The following is a 16,728-nucleotide window of genomic DNA, read 5'->3' on the forward strand; positions in this document are numbered from 1 at the left end:
TTTTTAAAGGACACCCATTCGTTCTGAAATAGTAGAGTCTCAGAAACTGAAAATTGTCTTTAACTAAAAAAAAATTCAAGTGCTTCCTTTTTTTAAAACTAATCAGGGTATTGGCATTTTTAAAATACTGAGTACTGCACATGTGCTGGGGCATGAAATGTGATTAGTATTTGGTCACACGGGAAAAATGCTTATTTCATTATGGGATAAATAACATCTATTTTAAAAACTTAAAAAACAAATAATCTGGTAACACTTTAAAGACTAACAAAACATGTAGATGGTATCATGAGCTTTGATGGGCACAGCCCACTTCTTTTGTTTTTCCTGTTACAGACTGACTCAGCTACCCCTCTGAATCTATTTTAAAAAACATATATTAGAAAGTGCTACCATGAACTCTCACATAAATAAAACCATTTCACATACTGTCTACACATCATTTCACTTAACTGTTAAGAGCTCTGTGTAGTTCAAAAGCTTGTCTCTTTCACTAACAGACGTTGGTCCAATAAAAGATATTACCTCTCCCACCTTGTCTCTAAGTAAATGTTAACTTTTAAAGAGTGGATAGCTGTGTATTTCTGATTGTCCATACACTCTGATACTAGCTGTCATAAGTTTTAAAACTTGATAATTGTGTATCTTACATCGGAGTCCCTTTTTCTCTCCCTCCTGCCCCTGTCCCCCACCCCCCCCCCCCCCACACACACACAGAAAAGCTTTAATGTTATGTGGATGTTCACTGTAACCTAAACTGGTATTTGCATAATCAAATTCACACACCCTGAACAATGGCTAGGTGAACAGGCTTTATGTGCGACATTATGTGAATACAAGCAGAGAGAGGGTAAGTTTAGAAGATAGGATACACAAAGAACAAGTTAAAAGTCACTTAGGAAAGTTAGATGTCAGCAAGTCACCAGGTCCTGATGAAATGCATCCCAGGATACTCAAGGAGCTGATAGAGGAGGTATCTGAGCCTTTAGCTATGATCTTTGAAAAATCATGGCAGACAGGGGAGATTCCAGAAGACTGGAAAAGGGCAAATATTGTGCCCATCTATAAAAAGGGGAATAAGAACAACCCAGGAAACTATAGACCGGTCAGTTTAACGTCTGTCCCAGGGAAGATAATGGAGCAGGTAATTAAGGAAATCCTATGCAAACACTTGGAAGGTAATAAAGTGATAGGGAATAGCCAGCATGGGTTTGTGAAGAACAAGTCATGCCAAACTAATCTGATAGCTTTCTTTGATAAGATAACGAGCCTTGTGGATAAGGGAGAAGCGGTGGATGTCATATACCTAGACTTTAGTAAGGCATTTGATACGGTCTCTCATGATATTCTTATTGATAAACTAGGCAAATATAACTTAGATAGGGCCACGATAAGGTGGGTGCATAATTGGCTGGATAACCGTAGTCAGAGAGTTGTTGTTAACGGTTCTAAATCCTGCTGGAAAGGGATAACAAGTGGAGTTCCTCAAGGGTCTGTTTTGGGACCCGTACTGTTCAATATCTTCATCAATGATGTAGATATTGGGATAGAGAGTACGCTTATTAAGTTTGCAGATGATACCAAACTGGGTGGGGTTGCGACTTCTTTGGAGGATAGGGACATAATTCAAAATGACCTTAGCAAGTTAGAGAAATGGTCAGAGGTAAACAGGATGAGGTTTAATAAAGAGAAATGCAAAGTGCTCCACTTAGGAAGGAACAATCAGTTCCATACATACAAGATGGGAAGCGACTGTCCAGGAAGGAGCATGGCAGAAAGGGATCTAGGAGTCATAGTGGACCACAAGTTGAATATGAGTCAACAGTGTGATGCTGTTGCAAAAAAAGCAAATATGATTCTAGGTTGTATCAACAGGTGTGTTGTAAGCAAAACTCGTGAAGTCATTCTGCCGCTCTACTCTGCACTAGTTAGGCCTCAGCTGGAGTACTGTGTCCAGTTCTGGGCACCACATTTCAAGAAAGATGTGGAGAAATTGGAAAGGGTACAGAGAAGAGCGACAAGAATGACTAAAGGTCTAGAGAACGTGACCTATGAAGCCAGGCTTCATGAACTGGGCTTGTTTAGTTTGGAAAAAAGAAGATTAAGGAGGGACATGATAGCGGTTTTCAAATATCTAAAAGGGTGTCACAAGGAGGAAGGAGAAAATTTGTTCCTCTTGCTTTCTGAGGACAGGACAAGGAGTAATGGGCTTAAAGTGCAGCAGGGGAGGTTTAGATTGGACATTAGGAAAAAAATCCTAACTGTCAGGGTGGTCAAATATTGGAATAAATTGCCAAGGGAGGTGGTGGAATCTCCTTCTCTGGAGATATTTAAGAACAGGTTAGCTAGACATCTGTCAGGGATGGTGTAGGTGGAGCTTGGTCCTGCCTTGAGGACGGGGGGCTGGACTCGATGACCTCTTGAGGTCCCTTCCAGTCCTATTATTCTATGATTCTATGATTATGGAGGCTGGTGAGGGACAGAATCCATACACCCAGCCCACAGACAGTTTACAGAACTACATATAGTACACATCCAATGGTCCCTCCTTTAGCTGGGTCAAAAAGTCTTCTCACATCTTCTGATTGGAAGCATGCCTCAGCCACATACGGCAGATGCAAAAGTCCCATTGCATGGCTTTTTCCTGTGTTGGGTTTCTGCAAGTAAATGGCAGCTTAGAGAGCCTTCAACAGAATTCCACTCTTCTTCACTCTAAGGAGTTTCTCTAGCCCCAGTCCTTTGGTTTGGCTGCACTAAACATAGCTATACTTTCGCCAAAGGCATCACTATGCCATATTTATCCTTTCTGTACCTATAGTTGCTAATGCCCAATTTGGACCCTGATGCAAATTAGATCAGACTCAGGGTTATTCTAACTTGTGCCAGCATGTAATAGCCCACTCACCTGCAATTGTCCATATCCACTGCTCACATCACCACCATACCCTCAACATGTAAGAATGTGCACTGGTGGGGAGGCTGTCCTAGAGCCATCTATGCAAACTCTGTACCCCTCAGGGAATCCACCAGCTGTCCATTACCCAAAGGGCAAGAACAGCACAAAGTGACTGGAAATGGGGCTGCTGATTTGGTCTTTTATATCTACATTGGCTATCAGTGCATTTTATTGTATTTATGTAATAGACTAGATCTATTCTTGTATGTCAGCACATGTATGCTTATATGACCAATTTATTTTAATTATTGGGTTCTAAGGAACATAAAGGTTTTCACTAGAACCCACAACACAAAGCTAAAAATCTAGGCCAGTACTCTACTCAATTATTTCAGCTGCTCTCTTCTAGTCATCTTGTATCTTAATGTGCCATTTTCAGCCCATACTTTTCACCTTAATTCTTTTTCTTTTGGTTCATTTGTAGTTATTGGTTATTGTAGTTTATCCTTCTAGTCATATCACTAGGACCCTATTCAGTCCCATACTACCTTATTAATGTCAATGACAACTTCTTCTTAGAAAATGGCTTAACATATGATGACCCAATAATGTGGACTCAGAAATGACATTGTGACTTCCACTTCTTTGTCCAGGTAGGATTAAAAGAGGCAAATAGGTGGGTTATCGCTCTTGTGGGATGCAACTGGTCCCTTTAATCCATCTTTAATAACTAATAGTATAAAATAATGGCAGTAGTGCTATCCTCCTATTTCCATCCCGCTTCACAAACATGCAGTGGCTGATGCAAGCTTATTTTGGGCAGTATGGGGAGGAACTGAAGGTGGAGAAGAGGATATATCCTGACAAACATACAAAATATTGTATTTTGCTCTGTGGTAATAATATAACAGAAACTAGAGATAACATATTTTAGGACATCTTGCCCATTCTCTACCATTATTGCATATAATACAACATCCCTCGGAAGATTAATCCACTGTTTAAAGGGTCTCTCTTGAAATATTTGTCCTGTTATTCAGTCTTACATTTTAATTAGTTTGCTCTTTCAGAGATTTTGGGAACTGGGACTAAATTGTCAGAACAAAATATTTGCAATATACAGTAATACTCCAATAGTCCGGTATGCCTGATAGTCCAGCATCAAAATGGCAAGAGCCTAGTGAGTGAGCTTCAGCAAAAAATGAGTCACAAGGTGACAGCAGCAGCAGCTGAACTGTACAATAAAAAGGGTTAAGAACACTTTATATACAGTATATAATGTATACAGTGTGTGTATATATATATATATATATATATATAAAACCATCTTATAGTACCTCCTGATAGTCCGGCATATCTGATAATCCGACACCACCTAGGTCCCATAGGTTCTGGATTATCGGAAGTCTACTGTACTGAATAATTTCCAGAAACACTTTCCAACTTTTGATGGATGTTCATGGGAGCCTTGTCCCAGAAATTTAAAAAACCAAAAGGCACTTCTTTCTGATACAACCTGGTATTTTCCAAGGTAAAAATTACATTTTTTTTAAACTTTGTTAGAAAGACAATTTAATCACACCAAATGTAGGGAAATTTTCTCTCGCACAAATGTGAACAGCACTTCACTATTTTCATTTTACACCCATATCTACCTACTTATACATTTCTGAAACATTTATTTTTCTGGATAACATTTTCCATACTAGCTCTTAGGCCAGAAGTGATAAAGACTGTTTAAAATCCATTTACTTCCTGGCATTATGAAAAGGTGAATAAAGAAATATTTTCCATTTTAGTAAAATTTAGTAAAAATGTTTCTTGTACAAGTTGTTCTTTACAAACTGGAAATATTCCAATTGACTGTCTTCACTAAAAATTAAGATCTTTCGGTAATAAGATTTAAAGACCTGAGTTTCATAGAGCTTAATGCCATATAGGGTCTTTAGATCATCTAGTCTGACCCCCTGTTTATCACAGTCCCTAAAATTTACTTACCTATATACTGTGTTCAGTGACTTTAGTTAGACCAAAGCTTTCCAATCCTCAGAAGACTAAACTGTTACGAGCAAAACACAGGAAAAGAACAGGAGGGACTGAGCTGCCACCAATGCCCAAATCTTCTGCAGTTACTATGTGAGTTACACCTAGATGATCCAGCAGGTGATCCATATCCAGTGTTACAGAGGAAGGTGAAAAACCCCAAGGTCCCCGTCAATCTGACCTGAAAGGACATTCCTTTCCCACCTCAAATCTGGTGTCCCGTCTCCGTCTGTGGTCAATCTCTAACAATTCTGCAGAAGGTGGAAGGAAAGAAAATCGATATGGCCAATTGTGCGGGAACAGTGGCGAGATGGATATTCCCCTCTGGCTCCTGCATTTATAAATGTAGTAATAACAAAATAAATCTTGGCCCCACAAAATTCACTATTTAGCAGTCTAACTAATGTCTGCATCAATAGTGTTCATCATAATGAGATTTCAGTGCAGAATGCTGATACTGGGGTAGAGCTCATTCCCATTAAAGTCGATGGCAAAAAGCTGATTGAGTAAGATCATGCTGTTAGGGAACTATAATATTAGCTCTTATGCTAAGGACCAAATCCTGAGGTGTAAAAGACCCTTAGTTCATTTTGAAGTCAATGGGATTTGAGGGTAAGCAGCAGCATATCACAGAATCACACCTGAAGGTAACGTTTTAGCTAATATCTGTGGAGAAACTTCTCAACCTATAAAGTTTTCTCTGCAAAAATATTTCAGTGCAAAGAGATGTATATTGAAATCTCTCTGCTCTGGTGCAGCATGGAAAGCCTTTGTCTTGAATATCTTGTAAACTCCACAGGATGGAACCACTGTTCTGCATAATTTGTAAGCACCACAGAAGGAGAGTTTTGTCCTGCACAGTTGGCAAACGCTGAAGGAGGACACCTTTGTCCTGCACAGCTGGTATTCACTGCAAGAGCAAATTATGGGGAATCCAAGCTCTGTTAGTGAAGCAGAGCTTGTACATTCTGCAAGCTCAGTAATTTCAGCTGAAGTAGTTTGTAAACTCCTCTAGACAAAGAATTCTGTTGTTTTAGAATTGTTATTTCTAGGGTGGGGATGGAGGGTGAATTAAACTACAGTCATAAATGTATGTTCAGATGACCACTGAGAGGATTAATTAGTCAATTGCTCACTCATTTTTGTATGCACATTTTTGTAAAAATGGTGGCAAAACTCATTTTCTTATTTCCTGTCTGTGTATTCTCCCTAGCTTCCTTTTTATTATTTTTGTTCTTATTAGTGTTTTGTTTACCTCCAATGTAATATATCATCTGCATAATTAATTTAATTAATATGCAGTTTTTTCATTCTTCCAAATCATTAATAATCATGTTTAAAAGAAATGAACTTATTACCAATTCTTTGACACCTCTTTAGACACCTCCCCGATCCACTGCTTTAATATTTATTACTAGCAGGTAAGACCAATCGTTGACCAGGCAAAGTCATTTTGTGTAATTACATTATAGGAAAGTTCAAAAAATTAAATATATATAATATAATTTTTTTAATGCGCTTGCAAAAGGGAAGAAAAAAAACAGGTTTAAATTTGTAGGATTTCAACGTCAAACATTATTTATTTTATTGAATAATTATCATTCATAGAATATTTGAATCAGAAATTCATAAAGCTTCCCTTACTCTTTCTATAACTAATTTCAATTATTTTTTTATTTATAACAGTAAAACTTTTCTTTGCACAAAAACAGAGGTAGGGAACCTTTTTTGGGTTGCATTCAGCTAATTTAAATAGCAGGATTGTATATGCAAAATTTGGTATCTGTAGGTAATCACAAAGTGTGACTTATTTTGCACAAACAAACTCTTCAAAATATATACAGTAAAAGATTACTCATTGTTCATAGTACTTTATTCAGTTTTTAAGCTAACTGATATTGATCATTTCTGAGCTTGAATTAGTTTAACAAGTAAATTTTAAGACGACAATGAACCAAATGTTGTACTTCAATCTAGATATAGTGGGCCTTATTTACTGGTATGGTATTCCAGGTTTAAGCCAATATAACTCCAAAGTGATGCAGTCTAGAATCAAGTGCAGCATATAAATCTGTATCTACTGCAGTCTAGATATATTGTCTATATCTATGTCTGTATCACTATTGCTATTAATCACTAGTTAGCTAGTGATAACTATACAAAAACCTAAAAATAGAGATAATGGTAACCACAAACCAATAGGGTATTGAAAGCTATAATCCATTGTGCGTGTCTTTACTAGGTGCTGTCCACCTAGAAATGGCACACTGAGAGATCTATAGGGTAGTCCTGTGGCACCTTATAGACTAACAAATTTATTGGAGCATAAACTTTCATGGGCAAAGACCCACTTCATCACATGCATTCGTCGGATGCCGTGACATGCATCTGACAAAGAGGATCTTTGCCCACGAAAGCTTATGCTCCAATAAATCTGTTAGTCTGTAAGGTGCCACAGGACTTCACGTTGTTTATGCAAATTCAGACTAACACGGCCACCCCTCTGATACCTACAGAGCAGAGGTGTTCAAACTATTTTTCTCATGAACCAATTGAAGAAAATTGTTGTTGCCTCGCAAGCCAACATAATTTGACTTAAGCGTGGGCTGCAGGGTAGGGCTGAGGATGGGAGCTTTGTGGTGTAGGAGGGTGCTTGGCTTTGGGTAAGATCATGGCTTGGGCAGGAGTAGCTTACCTCACGTAGATCACAGTCACTAGTGCAGGGGGGTGCTAAAACATGCTTCCTGCCTCTCCTGGCACTGCAGACCATGCTATGCCACAGAAACAGCCAGCAGCAGGTTCCCAGATAATGGGAGTGTGGTGCTAGTGCTTAGGGCAGGAACAGTGCATGGAGCCCTATGCATTTTCCCCTCTCCCCTTCAGGAGCTGGGCCTGCTGGGGCACAGTGCAGTCTGTGGTGCCAGAACAGGCAGGAAGCCTGCCTTACCACCCCTCTGATCACCCTGCAGCAATGAGACCAGTGCCTGACATGCCATGACCCAGTACTGCGTTGTGACCCCTAGTCTGAAAACCACTGCTATAGAGAAAGGCACAATAATGGATAGTCCCATATTCCACTATTTTTTGTTATTCAACCAAGAAAAGTGAGTTAGATATAATTTATTCCTCTAGATCTGTGCCTATTTAATCCTAATGTTCCTGTTAAAGATTTTTTTATTTTAACATTGTTCTATTATTTTATTAAGATTTGAAGTTAAATTTATCAGATGGCAATTTCTCTTAATTCTTTTTTTAAAGAAAATTAGCACCACATTTGCTTTTCTTCTGTCCTCTGATACCTGATTCTGCGTGAGTTTTCAGAAATAATTGTCAGTAGTTCAGCAAGTTCATTAGCTGATTCCCTTAAGACTCTGAAATCCATGTCATCCAGACCTGATGATTTGTATATTCAGTTTTCCCAAGTATTCCCTTTCCAGTTGTTTTAAGCCGACAGCTGTATTGACAAGGTCTTTATTACTTCTAATTGTCAATATCTCTTTTCTTTATTGTTCCTGATATGCTGATTTTAAAAGTAGTTAGCTTAACCATATTAAAATAATTGTTTATTTAATCTCATTTAATAACAGACCTACATTCTCCTTGGTAATCCTTTTCCTCCTAATATATGGTACTTGTTAAATATATAAATATATCTCTGTTATCCCTTTGGCTAACATCAAATCATTCTGGGCTTTCACTGCCCTTCACTTTTCACTTGAATCCTTAGATGACTGTCCTTTTTTATTGGTATGCTTGCCTGATATCCCCTTTCCAACATAGATCCTTTTTTACCCTCAGCTCTTTGAGCAGTACCTCATGAAATCATATTGGCTCCTTCTGTTTCCTTGCATTTTTTTCAGTGCAATTGTTTTAATTGTGACATATTGTAGGATGTTTTAACTGTGTTCTTCACTCGTGGATTTTCATGTGTCTTCCCATTACAGCCTGCTCCTTAGATATTACAGGTCCCCAAGCAATTTATTTCATAAAGCCTTTATACTTCTATGTTCTATCAACCCATTGCTTAGAATTGTATGTTGATTCAAATAGCCTTTAATCACTTGGTATGAATATTTCCTATTATGTCATGCTGCCAGACAATTATTTCTATAGGTAAGAAGCAGATTCCCAATGGCTTTTGGTGTAGCTTCTGGTGTAGCTAGTATAGATCAATGTAATAGCTTAGCTCTTGAAATCTAGGAGATTGAGATTTTATTTCTGTTTCTGCCCTGATTTGCAGAAGGGATGAAAACCTCATGTCCCTGAATGTAAACCAATCCCATCTGCCTCCTGAGAGGTTCTTGCATCTTCCTTGGAGACATCTGGTGACAGAATACTGGACTAGATGAACCATGGGTCTGATCCTGTTTTCCTGGGACCTTGGATAAGTCAGTTGTAGTATCTATGCCTCAATTAACTATCTGAATATAGGGATAATAACAATCTTTGTGAAGTACTTTAAAATCTTCACATAAAAGATGCTATATAATTGTGAAAACTGTGTGCAGTTTATAACTGTGTTATAAAGTAGTTAGATATAATATTCCCCATGTTCTTGATCATGAAGTAACAGATATTTCTTTGGTGATCAGTGTTTAGCAGTATTTTGTTACCTAACTCTCCTTCATTTCTATAGCTCTATAGAAGAGGTACAATCTCACCTTTATGTTATACTACTTGTATCTTATTCCAAGTACTTTACTGCTGCTCTTTTCATTCATATGTGTTAGAGCTGAGTGAGTTTGGAATTTCCATCCTGTGAAATTTATGAAATTTCTACATGCTTTTGTCTCATGATGAAAAGATGAACTTTCAAAAATTTTCACAGAATGAAAATTCTGAACCATTTTAATTTGAAAATGTCTAAATATTTTGGTTTTACATTTTCAATCACAGTGAAATATTTTGACTTTTCCAAAATTGAAATGTTTCTGAATGGATCTGAAATCCTTTGGGTCAGATAGTATAATGAATTTTTCCACAGTGGCGCATTACCTTGGAGGAATGTAGCTCAGAGACCTTTTGACTCCATTCTCCTCCATGGGCCAGGCTCCCTGACCAAAATATATCTCTCACAGTGCACCAAACTCTGTGACTCCTGTGGTACTGAGCACAGCTTGATCAGAGTTAAAATCCACATTGTTATTAAGGGATACTTAAGATCTCCAGGAAGCCAGACCCCTGGCGAAAATGGAGGGACTAAACTCCAACTCTTATAGAAGAATGTGCCACAGAGGATATAGAGTTTAATGTTTTCTTGATGTGATTTGGATCAAACCAACCCAAAATTAAAAACGAGGAAAATAAATATTGTCAACAAAATCAAAATGTTTCTTTAGAAACTTGAATTGGTAAAACCTGCATTGTCTGTCAGAAACTAATTCTAATAGAAAATTCCCAACCAGTTCTTCTACTACTGGTTTTACAAATATTTTTGACATGTAATGCTAACTCTTCTTCCCTTTCTGTTTTCCTTGTATAGTTTATACTCTTTAATGTTGCCATTCTGAGAACCAGGCCACCAAATCTATTACACATACTAGGCCATGCTGTCATTTAGCATAACTTCTAGCTCATGTTGCTTTTGTCCAGCACACCTTGCAATTTTGTATATTTTTTTAAATAATAAATGTACTACCTTTATCATGTTAAATTTTATAGGATACGTTTTGCTTTCCCTTCAATGGGAACTGAAAGTGCATATCTGAGGGCAAATTTTGACTTGTAAAAGGGCCACGAAAGGCAGTGTATAGAATTGACAAGGTAACAAGGCTGAATTTTTGTTTTTGTCTTTTCTGTATTACTCAAGCAAAGAGTCATCATAATCCTGGATACTAAACAGCCATGGTAGTGATTTTATCACCAGGGAAATTGTTCATCTGTCAGTAAGATTGTTGCTAGGAAAAGGAAAATAGAGGGAGTTAAAATTGCTTTAGGCCATTGAGTCATCAGGCCCTCTAGATTTAAAGCCTGAATTGTTTTTGGAGAAAGGTGGGGTAAGTGAGTTGCTGTAGGAAACATTGATCAGCCTCTCAGTAACATTTCTGTGCGATCTCTGAGGAAATTAGAAAAATGCAGGGGAGAAGGAGAAATGAAGGAAGGGAAAGACAATTAAAACAAAGTTTCTTGGGCATTATTTTAGTCATTCTTTGTTCCTGAAGATGGTCTTTCACAAAGAGAAAATATAAATGATAAAGAATAAATCAGTGTGATATTCTCTGCATTCAGTTTAATCAAAATATAAGAAGACAGAAATGAATGTGGGTGTGTGCAGAGAAATTAATGAGGGAAGACTGGAGAGGCAGAGTAGTGTGTGTATGTCTTTTGGGGTGTGGGAGTTGAGCTGTGTGATGGAAACCAAGGATAAGATGTGGAGGCTGTCTGCCTGTAGAGACTCAATATGGTATCAACATGTGCAAGAGTAAGGAGTCTTAACTGGTACAAGTGTCTGTATAGGGAAAATTGCCGGCACAAGAGTGGCTAACAAATATTTGGTGCTGAAGTGACTTAAGTGGTTGCTTGTAGAGAGATACTGTTCTCTTGTACGGAGTGTCTATATGTGTGGTAGCATGACTTTATGCAAATGGGATCTATATAGGGGTTTACAACTTTGTGTAAGGGTGTGTGTGGTCACAGTGGATTGTCTCCCTATAAAGGGTTCCTCTGTGGTGGAAAGATTCACATGGGATTGTGGATTGTCTTATTGAAGGAGGAGCTATGTCATTGTGTTGTGGTAGGAAGTTTGTGTAATTTTGAGGGAGTTGTATAGGTGCAAGAATAATCAGTTATTTTTTGTCAAGGTCCAAGTTTCTTGGTCAAGGAATAGTCAAGGTATGGACTCCAGAGGAATATTTTTCACACTGCAATAACAATGATGCTAATAATAAAAAATGTAAAAGATGTCATGGATCCCTTCAAAAGTGTCTGGCTGTTCAGATTTGGCCTATGGTCTGTCTGTTGACTTCTCCGGCTGTAGGGTGTGATGGATTGTCTGTATTAAGCATGATGTCTGTAGATGTGATGGATTATCTCTGGGTGAAAAATTGTGTGGGGGAGGGAATACCTGCATTTGGTGCTGAGGTGATTATTGATGTTTAAAAGGTTTCTGTGAAGAAATTTCTGAGACATGTGGCAGATTGTGTAAAGCAGGTGTGTGTGTTAGGGGGTATGTGTGTATGATGTAGATTGCCTTTTTAAAAGGTGTTAGTGGAGGAGTAGTGTGTATTAGCTAATTGCCTTTTTTGTGAAAGGTGTCTGTGGGCTGAGGAAATATCTGTACAGTGGCAGTAAAGGGTTTCTGTGGGTGGACGTATGTAGTGAATTGTTCTTGAAAACTGCATCTGCATTGAGGCATATGTTGTGACGAGGTGTGCATGTGTAAAGGCAAAGGGTATCTCAGAAGGGAGCACCTGTGTGGGGAGTGGTGGTGTGTGTTTACACAATGACAATCCACCACCACATATATCTTCCTTTCTCAGTGTCTGTAGGGGCATAGCTGTGTGGGCTGTCTTGTTAGCAGAGCCTTCCCTTGTCTCTGTGTGTTGCTGCAGGGACTCTGCAAGTTGTCAGTAGCAGCTCTTTCAGGGGCCACTCCCATCCCGAAGTCACCCACCCACCCCCACGCTATAGATCTCTCCTCTGGGCAGGCCACGGCCATCATGTCCTTTATTGTTGGAACTCCCAGATTGTGATACTGTCACAAAACTGTTGCTAGGCAACAAATGTGGTTACCAGGTCTCAGCGAATAGCTGAAGGGGAAAGCGAAGTGTTGCACCATTGTAGAGTAACCATAGCAATGACCTACTATTACAGACTAAAGAATTATCATTAACAATGTTAAAGTATCAAACAGAGGCCTGGGATCCAGAGACTGCCAGGCAGCATCTCTGCACCACTGGGTTATCCAGCAAGACATCACCACTCTTTCAGATTTGGATCCTGGACTGCATGAGAGGGGTGGGGTTTTATTATGATTTGTTTGTCTTTGTCATACAAAGGTGCTGGGCAGTTAAGAGGCCAGGGGCAGGACAGTAAAACCCCCTGTGCATGAGACAGCTTATACAAATGCACTTTTCCTCTGGGGGATGGAACCGCAGACACGGTTCACTTTTTCAGACTGAGCATCTTGAACTGGCTTGTTGGTAACAGGGCTGGCTAAAGTCATCCCAATTTGTGTTTTAAAGGCATCTATTGTGACTGCCTGCGTTTCAATCAGAGCCCAAAGGGAGCCGGGATTCAGTAACATAGGCAGCTTCTTGTGTCCTAAAACTGAAATCCCCGTTTTTTACACTTAGGCCAAGGACTTCGCTCCTTTCATGAAATTGACCTTGGAGATGCACCGCCCGAGGGGGGGGGGGCGTGTCTGGGTTTTAACGTTGCAAGGACCCACGGCTCTTTGGCAGCGCTCAAGGGGCTGGGATGAAATAAAGTGATCGCTGCTAGCTTCCAGTGGACTTCCCAGTGAGCCCCACTGTGCGCGGCGGTCCTGGGGGTTGTTTGCAATGGGAGGATGCCTAGGAATAGAAATCACGCCGCATGTGTGGAAGGAAAGGACTTTAAATGTGCTTCAGTGACTCCATTCTGGGACGGCCCTTGTCCACTTCACCGGCCAGGGTTTGGGTGGGAGAAAATGGTAACCAGGCAGACTCAGTAACCTGTCGGCCTTTTCGGGCTTCTGCTGAGGGCATCGCTCTGCTCTCTTCGCCTCACTTAGTCAATGTGTAAAACTAAACCCCTGCACGCTCCGCGCCGTGAGAATGCCCCTGCAGGTGATGCGGGAGGGGGGGCGCTCTGTGATCACGCCTCAGGTAATTGGTTCAAGCCCCTCTCCTAATAGCGAGCTTTGGAACGGGACCCGCAAATCGCGCTCTCCGTGGATGTGCGGTTACGCTGCACAATTGCACGGTGGGACTTGCAACCCCAGAACCGCAACCGCCCCAAACCGAATCAAACTCTGCTCTTTGTCTTTTGCAGGGACCGAGCGTCACGAGCTAACTTCCTGGAAGAGTTTCCCGTCTATTTTCAAATTCTTCGGTGAAGCATCAGAGGCAAAGAACAGTTCAGTCAAACTAGCCCCCACGCGCCGCTCCAACAGAATCAAATATGAAGAGCTTTAAGAGGAGCGGAAGGGGGGGGGAAACCACATCCCTTTGCTGCTTGTTTTCTGCAAGCAGCCTCCCAGCCCCTCATTAGATTGTTTTCTTCCTAGAGCACAGGGTCGTGATGTATACATCTAAATAGCGTTTTGCATTATTTCTAGATGAGTGCAACTGTCAAAGCAATATGGGTTCACTGGTTGTGCTTCCTGTGGGCTGTAGCTTGGATTTCGTGCTGCCCATCAGTGCGCAGATTAAGGCTGACAGCAGTACTGCACAGTGCAGCATGGTGCAGCTCTAATTGCCCTGACATAGCCCTGCACCGAGCTGATGCCAGAGTTTAACAGCTTCTTCGTGGTCCTATCGCCTACAGGATTTTTGCTGCTTCCTTTCAGGGTTCACTTTTCTTTCTTGCTTGCTTGCTTTCTATGACAGGAGCAAACTTTGGGTTTTATGCATTTTAACAGATTTGCTTTTAAATAATGTATCCAGGTAGATTTCTCTCCCCTCTTCCTCCTCCGTGCTCTTCTTCAGCCTTTAAAATGCTCGGAGACATTTCTAACAACAGAATATTTTTGTTTGTGCTTTTTTAGGAGGGTTATTTAAGCCATAATGACTAAATTAAAATTAAAGAATAGCACAAAGACAATAATGTAGTATTTGGATTTACAAATACAAATTGTTCTCTGTAGCTCTGATAATATCTTTTTCTTTCCTTTGAGACCAGAGGAGAGACTGTGCATAAAATAGCTCCTACGAAATAATAAATTAATGAATAGATATTTCTAGGGCGGGACTGTCTCTGAATTGAAAATAAGGTTTCTAATAAATCTGTACATTACAGAAGCAAGGACTAAATTTAAACCAAAATGACCCGATGCTATTTCTGCTGAAATCTTTTGCTTCTTGATTTTAGGATTCCCACTTTTGCCAGAGAGGTTTTAAATCGAGAGCTGTAAAACATGTTTTAGTGAAAACTGTAACATAAATACCTGTATTTAAAATTTAGTTTTAGAGCTTCGTTGATACGTTTATTTTTTATTCTAATAAAATGTCTATTTTGAGACAAAGCAAAATATAAATTACTGTTTTTAAAGACGGACATAATTTTGAATAGTAAAAAAATAATATTTACTATCAATAGCCTTTTCTTCTCTGGGACCAAATGGATCAACTCTTCACACTTACCATGCTCTGCAAATAAAGGGTCCAAGAACTTTAGTCCAAATTTGGGGGAAAGTCTCTTGGTATAAGATTTTCTCCTTTGGCATTATTTGTAGAGCCCCACTTGCGTTTGAAAGTTCTACCTTAAAATGCCAATTGCTTTGTACTTTACCAATTCAGCAACCGTCTGGATCTCACTGTGAATTATGATAGCATAAATAAAAAGTCATGAATTACTGATTTTGCTGATTTTTAAAAATTCAAAGATGCTTAAATTTTCACCTTCGGCATTTTTAATAACTGTCATGCTTCATCATCATGATTCAGTTTTTGATTCAACGCAGGCCTAAATTCCATATTTCTTTGAATGTGCTTGCCAAAATAATGTCCCTGCCTTATACACTTGATAAAATACACAGCCAGTTTCATAAAATAGAAACGCCCAGAAAATCATTGAAATTGCAGACCTCGGAAGGAAATGTTTTTAGTAATACTAGCTGATGTCAGCAACTTTTAACTGCTAATGTCTGATAAGCAGCAATATGTGCCTGATGCCATGTCTGGCATGCAAGTACACTAATTAGTTCTTATAGTTTTGATGAAGCTAAATTAAAGTGATCTTTTCTTCAGTGGTCATGTCTGCGTTGCCTCTGATGTTATTAGAGCAGAGGCAAAGACAAAAATCAAAACAGTATTTTATCCAGCTGCTGTGTTACTTCAAACCAGTCAAATCGTCGGCAGCCACCAAATGGGTTTGTGATATTGACCCCTTTTTAATGTAATGTTTCCCATTTCGGAGTGGAATGGAGAAATTTAGTATGTCAGGGGTGAGGGTCCGGGGTTGTTGTTAATACATGTTTTAAAGTGTTTAATGTGGATTTCAATGTATTTTTTGTCAGTACGCGTACCAGTAATCGAATCATGTCGCTTCAGTGTAAGGAGAGATTCCTCCCGATCTTTCCATTTTATTTGCTAACTTCTTTTCGGTTTCATAAAGTTTGTGCAGTGCTCAGTGTTGGAGGGTCACAATTACCCAGTTATAATACTCCGTGTATATACACCAGTCGTTGCTGTTATTTAACTAACCTGGGGTGTTACTCAGTTCGCACATTGTTTCTTTCAGCATCCTCCGCTTGTGACCCGAGTAAATCACAGTAAAATTGCCTGATGCGTTCTGCACTTTTATCTCCATTATAGCTGCCTTAAAAAAAACCCTCTCCTTTTTATACCTGTCCCTTACCGGGGTGTTTCCTGAGTTAGACTTTCTCAAGCGAGACACGAGGAAGTTGCAAGCTGTGGAACTTCCCAGGCGGAGGCAAAGCAAAATCCAGGTCTGCAGCTGAGCAGCTTCCAGTGTAATCTTATTTCTCAACTTATCCTGTTGATTATGGGTTTGCTGTATAGACGTAATAATATGGTTCACCTCATTTCTCCCCAAGTAACTTCATGCTGGCCACCTGCCTGGGGCTGGCCTGTCACCCATTCCCGCCGTTTGTACTCGTTTCGGGTTAGTTTCCGCTCTGATCAGTG

The 16,728-nt window shown here is 39.6% G+C and overlaps 1 protein-coding gene across 3 annotated transcripts in view; it reads left to right on the plus strand.

Annotated features, from left to right (window-relative positions):
* The window catches only part of ARB2A (ARB2 cotranscriptional regulator A), a 340,644-nt gene extending 326,498 nt beyond the window's left edge, over positions 1-14,146 (plus strand). For all 3 annotated transcript variants that reach the window (XM_075932154.1, XM_075932155.1, XM_075932153.1), the window contains one exon: positions 13,913-14,146. In XM_075932154.1, the coding sequence (XP_075788269.1) occupies positions 13,913-14,055 (143 nt within the window). In that variant the 3' untranslated portion in view covers positions 14,056-14,146. The remainder of the gene's footprint in view (positions 1-13,912) is intronic.
* Positions 14,147-16,728: the final 2,582 nt, after the last annotated feature.

The sequence above is a fragment of the Pelodiscus sinensis genome, chromosome 6 (assembly GCF_049634645.1).
Source record: "Pelodiscus sinensis isolate JC-2024 chromosome 6, ASM4963464v1, whole genome shotgun sequence".
Taxonomy (NCBI): domain Eukaryota; kingdom Metazoa; phylum Chordata; order Testudines; family Trionychidae; genus Pelodiscus; species Pelodiscus sinensis.